Source organism: Enhydra lutris, unplaced genomic scaffold, assembly GCF_002288905.1.
Source record: "Enhydra lutris kenyoni isolate GAN:26980312 unplaced genomic scaffold, ASM228890v2 scaffoldscaffold2, whole genome shotgun sequence".
Lineage (NCBI taxonomy): Eukaryota > Metazoa > Chordata > Mammalia > Carnivora > Mustelidae > Enhydra > Enhydra lutris.
Window position 1 is genome coordinate 47,461,299 of NW_019154086.1, and position 11,130 is coordinate 47,472,428.

Consider the following 11,130-nt stretch of genomic DNA (forward strand, 5'->3'; position numbering starts at 1 on the left):
AAGAAAACATTAGCAGTAATTTAATTTCTTTGAAATTAGCTATAGAAATGTTTTTCTAGATAAGTCTCTTCAAGCAAGGAAAACAAAAGCAAAATTAAGCTATTGGGACTACATCCAATACCCCTTGTACAAGAGGGCCTGGGTGGCTCAGTCCATTAAGCATCTAAATCTTGTTTTTTTTCAGCTTAAGTCATGATCTCAAGGGTCATGGGATGCAGCCAGGGTGGGGCTCTGCACTCAGCAGAGTTTGCTTAAAAGATTCTCTCCCTCTGCCCTTCCCTCTCACTCACACTCATGCTCCCTCTCTTTAAAATAAATAAATAAGTCTTTTTTTTTTTTTAAGATTTTATTTATTTGAGAGAGAAACAGAGAGCACAATCGGGGAGGGGGGTAGAGGGAGAAGCAGACTCCCTGCTGAGCAGGAAGATTGATGATTTGGGGCTCAATCCCAGGATCCTGAGATTATGACCTGAGCTGAAGGCAGAAGCTAATGGACTAAGCCACTTATGTAACCCATAAATACATAAAACTTAAAAAAAAAAAAAAAAGCTGGGCACCTGGGTGGCTCAGTTGGTTAAGCAACTGCCTCTACCTCAGGTCATGATCCTGGAGTCCTGGGATTGAGTCCTGCATTGGGATCCCTAATCAGCAGGGACTTGGCTTCTCCCTCTGACCCTCTCCCCTCTCATGTTCAATCTCTCTCTCTCAAAACAATAAATAAAATCTTTTTTTTTAAAGATTTTATTTATTCATTTGACAGAGAGAGAGAGAGAGAGAGAGATCACAAGTAGGCAGAGAGGTAGGCAGAGAGAGAGGGGGAAGCAGGCTCACTGCTGAGCAGAGAGCCCGATGCGGGGCTCGATACCAGGACCCTGAGATCATGACCCGAGCTGAAGGCAGAGGCTTAACCACAGCCCCATTCAGGCGCCCCCAATAAATAAAATCTTAAAAAAAAAAAAAAAAAACAAACTTTTGTACCATGGAGAAAACCATTAACAAAACAAAAAGGCTACCTATTGAATGGGAAAAGATATTTACTAATGGTATATCCAATAAGGGGTTAGTATCCAAAATATATTAAGAACTGATACAACACCAAAAAACCCAAATAATCCAATTAAAATGTGGATGGAAGACCTGGATAGATATTTTTCCAAAGACACACAGATGAAACACACACATGAAAAGATGCTCAACATCACTGATAATCAGGGAAATGCAAATCAAAACCACAATGAGATGTCACCTTACACCTGTCAGAATGGTTAACATCAAAAACACAAGAAATAACAATTGTTGGTGAGGATGTGGAGAAAAACATTTTCTCTTTCTTAAGAATTTTATTTTCTTTATTTCTATTTTGTATTTTTTTAAGAATTTTTATTTATTTATTTGACACAGAAAGCACAAGCTGGTGGAGTAGCAGGTAGAGGGAAAGAGAGAGGGAGAGCATGCTCCCCAGTGAGCAAGGAGGCAGATGTGGGGCTCTATCCCAGGACCCTGGGATCATGACCTGAACTAAAGGCAATCGCTTAACCAATTGAGCCACCCAGGTGCCCCTATTTTATTTTTTTAAAAGATTTTATTTATTTATTCACGAGACAGAGAGAGAGAAAGAGAGAGGCAGACGCAGAGGGAGAAGCAGGCTTCCCATGGAACAGGGAGTCCAATGCAGACTCTGATCCTAGAACTCTGGGATCATGACCAGAGCTAAAGGCAGTTGCTTAACTGATTGAACCACCCAGGCACAATTTTCTTATGAATTTTAGAATCATTTCCTTAAAAATAAGTAAATTCTGATGACAGATTAGAATAACAATAATTAGAGAGGGGGTAGAGGGTTTCGTGAGCCTGGTGGTGGGTATTATAGAGGGTACGTATTGCATGGAGCACTGGGTGTGGTGCATAAACAATGAATTTTGGAACACTGAAAAGAAATAAAATAAAATAATAAAATTTTACTCTATTTAAAAGTTTAAAACAAAATAAAACATGTATTTATGGATCAATTTGAATAAATTCAATGTTCTTTCTATTACCATTAGGCAGACTTGACATTCAGGCTCAGTATTTATTAGGCACATTGAGTTTTTATCATTTAAAAATAAACAAAGAAGTAAATCTATACTAACTAAGTTACTCAGGTGTTTTCTATGGTACTTAGCTAAAAATAAACAAAGAGGCTATACTTATGGTGATAATGATGCTTTAGATCTTTTCATATTATCAAGTTTGTTTCCTCATCATCAAAAGAAAATTATGAATAATCCAAATGAATAAGGATTATTTCTGTAATCTCAGAACATTTTCTATAATTACCTATTTATAAAATCATGATTGGATAATTTGTGATTATTTTATATTGGCCATTTATCATTACCAAAACTGAATAGCAGAGGCCAATGATTAATGATATTGATAAATATATTGTTAAACTCCAGCTTAGAACATTTGAAAACTCAAATTGTTTCACAAATTCCGTACCTTCCCCAAAATTCTAGAATTAAATAACAACTTTAGCTCTAGGTGAAAATAAAGACTTAATTTGGGACCATTATTAGTGTGAATAATTCATTTATTCATTATTCGCTCATTCATTCAACATATTTTAATTTTAGAAAATGCTGAATGCTTTGAACTGTATTACAAGTTAGGTACAAAATAATAGTAAGAAACACCTTCATTCAAGAATGAGGAAAATAAATGCAAGAATAATGGCATTATAATACTCACTTTCCCTTCATCTCTTGGGCTATCACTTAAATGTACAACTGGACCTGGATGAGTCTTCGTGGATCTGTTAAATCAATTCAAAATAGTAATTAAAAAATTAAAATTAAAATACCTTACCACTATAGACTGGAACAAAGAAATTACACTGGAGCACACTCCCTATATTCTGAGGTTTAAACTTAGATTCATTTGAATTTTGTTTTTTTTTTCTTTAAGACTACTTTTCTTTCTCTTATTAACTCTATTAAAGCAGGTATAATTTTTTAAAATTAGGTATAAGAACATATATCCACATAACAACAAGATTCTTCATTTTTATAACATAAAAATTATATAGTTAAAAATATTAATAATGAAAGTGATGTTTTAGATCTTTCCATGTTATCAACTTTGTTTCTTCATTATCAAAGAATAATTATTAATACTCAAGATGAATTATGTCTTTTCATCAAATTATGAATTTATGAATTGATATTTATGTTTGTTGCCAAATCTAAGCCTCTGAAAATTTGAAACTGATCTTATACAAAGAAATCTTACATGGCCACAAGGCTAATGCTATTAGCCTGTTTCAGCCAAATTGCCAAGTACATAACTGATTTATAACTTCCTTTGATATAACACCTCTGATTTTTCTCCTAAGAAAAGTACAATAGTTCCTTTGATTTACAAAGAAACTCTCTCTAGTGATAGCCAATGTACAGAAAACTGACAAACTGGGGAATCCTAGTTTGCTGGTTATGTCTCATTTATGTGTTAATCAATAACAGGGTAATCAATAACCGATAACTATGTGTCTAAGTGTATATTGTTAAAAGGACCTGTGCTCTGTAAATCTGACTTTAAATTTATTCTACTCCAGTGCTCGCTTCGGCAACACATATACTAAATTTATTCTACTCTGATATTTGGCATGTTTCTTTTATATCTCCTACTTCAATATATCATTGTTGAGTATTGTGCCATGTTAAATACAATATGACCTGATATGACCATATATTTATTATTATTCATTTTTCCACATCCTTTCTTCAACAGTCTAATTATGCCAGATTAACCCTATTATGATTATATTGACAGTTATAATTTATTTCTTTTAAATATAATTTATTTCTTATTCATATATGAACACCATCAAAGATTCTTCATAACACAGTAAAGATGAATAAATTTTAAAACTTTTTGGGAACAGATAAAAGTCACAAATTAAATAACTCCAGGTTTCCCAGATACTAACTCTCCACAGAGACTCAGAGGAATATATACAGACTTATTAGATATTTTCTTAATGGTTTTATCCTGAATTTTCTTATCTAAAGATAGAGATAGTAGTACTGATCCTACTGAGTAATTATGAGGATTAGAATATTTATATAGAGTACTTAATATAATGTCAAAACATAGTAAGTACTCAATGAATAGTATGTATTATGACTGTTGTAAATCACTGGAATAATTGGAAACTAATACTATCTGCATTATAAATGCCGTGTTTTATTAAAGTGCCTCTCATAAGGAACAGTGTCCTTCAATTATCCCTTGGAAACTAATAATATCCAAAAAACTACAAACTCCTGTTTCTTGGTATGATTGGAAGAACAAATCCCGGTGTATTCCATGATAAGCTAATGAATATATAAGGTATTTCACATAAAGAGTGTTACATATCAAAAAGTTTGAGAAACCCTAAATTAAACATGGTTTTTTTATTCTTCTACAAAGCTTCTTAGAGCCATAATATGCAGTGAATATTCACTGAAATATATTTTGAGAAACACTAGTTAGACCAAATGCAAAACTCTTATTTAGACTCTCAGTTTGTAAAACACTCAAGTTCAGAAAATAATTTAGCATTAAACTTCAGTTATTTGTATTGACTTTTTCAGACTTCAGAAGATATATTATTTGTTGTTAAAAAAAAAAAGAGTTCCAAACTTACAAGACACTAATAGTCAACAGAAAAAAATCTCATATTATTTTACTGCCTAAATGTAATGACTACTAACATTTTGATACATTTTTTTCTGACTTTTCCCCTGATATCATACTTCCAAAACCCATCAAGCATTCCTTGAAAGACTTATGGCCATTAGAAATTGACTTAAAAAATAAAAAAAAATTAGTGTACTCTGGATTCTGTAAATTCTATAAAAATTACTTTAGATAGACTGATCAATGAACTTAAAATCATATGATATCCATCTAAATAATGCCCAATAATTCTTCTAGGTATCCCTCTTTACCTCTATTCTTCTCATTTACCATAATAGCTTCTTAATAGTTTCTTTTATGGGCCTTCTTTCTCTTCCTTTATCTTAAATAGTGATATTCCTTTGTACTCTATCCTAGTCTGTTATCTATTCCCATATCATATGTGGTCATGAATGTGTGGTCAAGAGCACACAGGAGCCAGGCAGGTATTGCAAATGAAACAAATATGCTGAATGAGAGCTGTAGCAAACTGGATAGCACATTATCCAACTACAAAAGGAAAGCTGTTACTCAGTTCCAGGTGGTTACTGACTGCCATGCAATAAGAAACTAGAATTGTCTCAGGAATTTTCATGAAAATCTGGAAATCCAAATTTTTATTGCTCTCTAATATTAGAACTCAGAACATATTTGAATACTCTGATAGCCAAATAAAACATATATGTGAGTGAGAATTGGTTGACTGTCTACTAATTTGCTACTTGTTTTCCATGCACTCTTCATGCACAATCTCCTCTTTTCAATGACCATAAATTCTATCTCATTACCTTCAGATCCATATTTCCCACTTCCTACCACTTTCCCATACCAATTCCATTTGAATGTCTTATAAACACATACAACTCAACCTACCTAAAACTGAACTCATTATTTTTTTTTCCCAACTATCTCCTGCTTTCTTTCACTAAATGACACCCTTATCCACATAGTTGCTCAAGCCTACACCTGGGGGTCTTTCTTAATTCTCCTCTATTATTGTATCTTCCCATAATACCCAAGTCTTGCCTCTTATGTCTTCTATGTATTTAATTATGTCAGTTTATCTCCAATCCTAAATCAATGATAATGTTTACCAAGAATATAGTCTTTTCTCTCTTTAATCATTTCTCTATACCTGCCTTCAGAGTAGTCTCCCTAAATGCAAATTTGATCAAGTCAATTCTCTGCTTAAACCCCTTCAAAATCCAGCTCCTGGCCTTTTTAAGTCCAAACTTCTCAAACTGGCCTACAAGGCTTTCATATTTATACCCTGATTACCTCTTTTCATCCTTTACCTTTTATCATACTCTCTCCCAGGTATTCCAACCAACTAAACTACCTAAAATTCCTATGCATGGAACAAAAACTCTCACACTCTATCCTTTAAATCTTCTATCCCCTCTTCCTAAAATACCTCTAACTCTGTCTCCCAAGTCTTCACTCAACTAACTAAAATTCTCATCCTTTGGATCTCAATATAGATAAAATTTCCTTTACAGATATTTCTTTGAGACCACATGTTAGGTGTCCTTCTTATAGCATTGCTACATTTTATTTCCAATATATTGTAATTGCCTTTTTAATTAATCTCATTAGACTGAAAGCTCCAAGAGGACAGTAATGATGTCTTCCCAGTTCATAGTTGTTTCCAGTATCTAGCATACGACAGTGCACAATAAATACATTTCAGTGATTGTTAGTAAAACATAAGCCTTATACTTATGATTTATTAATCAATTTCATGCTCAAACATTAATCATATGTGGAAAACAAGGTTGCATTTTTTTAAAAAGCTGGGGCCGTCCTGCAGAAACATCTACTTCTACACTATAACCTGGAATAACTTTCCCATAGAAAAAAAATTTTAATGTTCTTTCAGTTCTATGCTACTACTTTATGAGATGTTCTACAAACATCAATGTTTCTATGGAAAATGTGCTCCAGTTTCCAAATAATCAAAATATACATTTTGGGAACACTATTTATAATTATGAGAACTGCCTAAAATTATAATCAGGACACTTCACTAATAATAGAAACAAACTGAAAAATAACATTGAATAAAAAGTATTTCAAGTAAGAACTTAAATTGAAATAATTTCACATATCTCTTAAAGACAATTCTGCATTTGCCATACTTAGAAAATGTATTGTTGAAATATGTGTGTAAAATTATGTTTATGAAATGACTCTTTTAAATAAATATTTTATTATTGTCCCATACACCTGGCACATATTAATAGAAAGTGGCATGCATTTTCTAATGTATCTCAATAGGTAGAGAGCAATTAAAAGACAGAAGACTGGCAGTTGGAATTTTAAATTATGTAGATCAAATGGATCTATAACTCCATGGAATACATTTCGGGAAAACTGGTCTAAGTAAACCAAGATATATGAATATGGAAACAAAATAGCAAAAGTGGTGAAATACTATAATAATCTAATACTACTATAATAATCTATTTAGATTATGAACTTCATAATTAGCATTCAACTGAACACAAATATTACATATATTATTATTTGTACTAATATTAAATTTGTATAAAAGTTCTATAATTCAGTCTCTCAAGTTTATTTACATTTTTATCAATATCCTGAGAAAATTATGAAAGCAAACATTAAGTTCAGCCCTATTTACAACTTTTATAGCACTCAGATTATAGTGGGGAAACCTTTCCCAAATAGCTAAAAAATTAAATAATTTTTTGGGAGACATAATTCTAAATAGTCTATAAAATAAATGTTTTTTAAAATACACATGTAGAACACTAAAGCATATCAGTAAAATAGTGCATATTAATTATAATTATAAATGAAAGCTCTAAGTCAATATTAGTGTGTAACTACCATACTAAGTCTTCAAAAATGTCATCAGTTATTTAGTTGCCACTCTGTGGAAAGCACCAAAATAAGCCAAGTATAAAGAAAAAGAAAGGATCAATGAACAAAGATCTTGCCCTGGGGCAGTTCTTAATCTAATCAGGGAGGAAGAATTATCATTAACAAAAGACCCATTATGACATAATACAGAAGGAATATTGTAACAAGAATGTAATTAGTAACAACATTTCTTATATATACAGGAACACTGATACATTAAAAATAGGGAATAGTAGATTTATTATAAAAACCAGATTTGAGCCTCATTTAAATAGGCTGATTTAATCAGAGTTCTGGAGAATAATTATGTAACTCAGAATATATATTTATGTATATATATTTCATATATACATGTACAAAAATGTCATATATATGGAAATGAGCCAGTCTCAAGTTAAACATATTATAAATTAAGGACCTAATATGCACAGAGTATAAACATTTATTAAAGAAAATTTGTTTTTAAGATTAACACAGTGACCAGGAGAATTAATCGTATACATACAAAAAGATGGCTTGGAATTCCATTACTTTTTACATGTGCATAAACTTAAGTATCAGCACCAAAGTCAAAGTGGTAATTACCACTAACCACATATCCAAATAGCTGTATATGTTGCAACATAAAAAATATTGACAAATTGGGTTCTCCTAAACAATATGTTAGTGAGGCAAGTGAAGAATGAGCCACCAGCGATAAAAAAAAAAATGAACTGATCATGATTATTTTTACATAAAACTAAATATAATCACAATCTACTTGTCATTCCCATTGGAAGTGGCTATACTAAGGATGACTATAAAAAATGAGATGATTTCCATGTATAACTTTTAGAATAAGTCTAAGTATTTTATCATCAAATTTACATACATAACTCCTAATTATTCAGACACCCTTAAATATTCAGAAAGTCTAAAATTAGAATGTTAATACTACAATATTTTTAAAAGTCTTTAAAATTCTTTACAGTTGTAAATTATTTTAGCTGAACTTTTCACTCAAATTAATTATAAATGTTAATTATAAATGTTCACTCATAAATTAGTTATAAATGTTTCAAATAACTCTGTAATTTGACATGCTTTACAAACCATATGAAATATTCAAGCCAAATAAAGTGGTATTCAAGTTCAAACTTACAGCTCAATTGCCTTGTTCCACATGATAACATATCCAGAAAGAATGAAAGATTCAATATTTACAATATGTGTATTTCCTCTTTCTGTTCCAACATAGAGCCATTTACTCTGGAAAGGTAGATGACAGTAAGTAATTCTGAAAGAAAGAAAATTATAATTAAAATATCTAAATTTTATGTTTGGTCAGCATTTTATTTTCCTTATACTTACTAGGTAGTGATAGCTACATGAATAATAAAATTTACTATACACTCAAGTAGCATTTAGTTATTAGTAGAGGGTAGAGCATAAATAACAAGAGTATACCATTAAAAACAATAATGATAACAATAACCACTATTAAATAAGTGTCTACCGTGGGCATTAACATGTATTATTTCTAATTCTCTTCAGAATTAGAGCACTCCAAGACAAATATATAATTCTATTTTATGAGAGGAAACTGAGGCCAAGATCTTTTATTTTAGTTTCATTGGACTGGCAGCTAATAAGTAGAAAAACCAGGATTTAAATCCATTCCTGTTTGGTTGCAAAATTAGCAAATTTCTACACTGGTGGTTTTTCTTTGGTAATATTCACTTCAAATAGAAATTAGGTACATCTAAAACATACATTTCAGAGATAATCAGAGAATTTGTAGCTTTCTTTCATAAGATCATAAATTATTTACTTTTTATGCAGATGCTTGGCATCTTAATAGTATAAAGTAAGCTTATAAGATCAGAGATCAACTCTACTATTCCTTTATTTTTTTGTACTAACTTTATCTGCACAATGGGCATTCTGACCAATTCTAGGAAACTATTCTATAGCGAAAGAAACCATGATTCCTATAATTAAAATCTGGGAATTTACCAGAATCTTCTATTCACTGCATATCACTCTAATTTTGCCTACTCCCACTCATTAATCACTCATAAAAAAGGGGGAGATAAATGCCAAAACCTGTTACTGAATCACAATATTTTTTAAAATTTTTATTTATTTATTCGACAGAGAGAGAGAGGGAGATCACAAGCAGGCAGAGAGGCAGGCAGAGAGAGAGGGGGAAGCAGGCTCCCCGCTGAGCAGAGAATTCGATGCGGGACTTGATCCCAGGACCCTGAGATCATGACCTGAGCCAAAGACAGAGGCCTAAACCACTGAGCCACCCAGGTGCCCCCTGAATCACAATATTTCCTAAAATTTATTCAGAAAAAGAGCTGGTACATTGTTAAAAGAGAAGGACAGAATTCTGATGCCAGGCAGACAGACCAATATGGAATGTAAATGGACCAAAAAGGAATGTAAATGGTAAATTCACAACAAAATTCCACCTTCACCTTATACCTCTTTTTATATAAAAGTGAACATCCAGTCTGTTGAATTTATATTCTTTTTTATATAAAAGTGAACATCCAGTCTGTTGAATTTATATTCTCACTCTGGTTCACTGAATTATTCAACAGAAACTAAACTTCATCTATTCAAAAGTATTCTGCTGAAAGCCCCTTGCACATCACAACCAAAAAACTAGAAACCCTGCTATTAAATATGCACTTATGGTTAATTGAAGATCTAATTAATGTGCAACCTATATGGTATTGAACAATTCTGATTAAAACCCAAAGTCTAGAATTGCTGTTGTCAAGGGATATTTAATAATTTCCCATAGGAAATAACTTGATGGTCATGTTTTTAAGGCCATGAAGCATCTATTTTCAATTCAGTTTAAGTAGAAAAAGGAAACTCATTTTAAAGAGGATTTAAGACCACCTTTTCTGAATCACAAGGAAAGTAGAAAAAAAAAAAACTAATCCAATAAAAGTAGATAAAAATTTAGGAGTTCAGGTAGAAAAAGAGCAAACTTCAATATGACATAGTCATTTTCAAGGTTAAGAAGAAAAGGCTGATATCCAGGATCTATAAAAAACTTCCCAAACTCAACACACACAAAACAGATGATCATGTCAAAAAATGGGCAGAAGACATGGACAGACACTTCTCCAATGAAGACATACAAATGGCTATCAGGCACATGAAAAAATGTTCATCATCACTAGCCATCAGGGAGATTCAAATCAAAACCACATTGAGATACCACCTTACACCAGTTAGAATGGCCAAAATTAATAAGACAGTAAACAATCTGTGTTGGAGAGGATGTGGAGAAAGGCGAACCCTCTTACACTGTTGGTGGGAATGCAAGTTGGTACAGCCACTTTGGAAAACAGTGTGGAGATTCCTTAAGAAATTAAAAATAGAGCTTCCCTATGACCCTGCAATTGCACTACTGGGTATTTACCCCAAAGATACAGATGTAGTGAAAAGAAGGGCCATCTGTACCCTAATGTTTATAGCAGCAATGGCCACAGTTGCCAAACTGTGGAGAGAACCAAGATGCCCTTCAACGGACAAATG

General features: G+C 32.2%; 1 protein-coding gene across 1 annotated transcript in view; it reads right to left on the reverse strand.

Annotated features, from left to right (window-relative positions):
• Positions 1-11,130, reverse strand: part of LOC111150096 (syntaxin binding protein 5 like) — a 416,035-nt gene that overhangs the window by 239,480 nt on the left and 165,425 nt on the right. Inside the window, exons 6-7 of the mRNA XM_022507443.1 lie at positions 8,732-8,866; positions 2,734-2,797 (exon numbers count right to left, since the gene is read on the reverse strand). Coding sequence (XP_022363151.1) covers positions 2,734-2,797; positions 8,732-8,866 — 199 coding nt within the window. The remainder of the gene's footprint in view (positions 1-2,733; positions 2,798-8,731; positions 8,867-11,130) is intronic.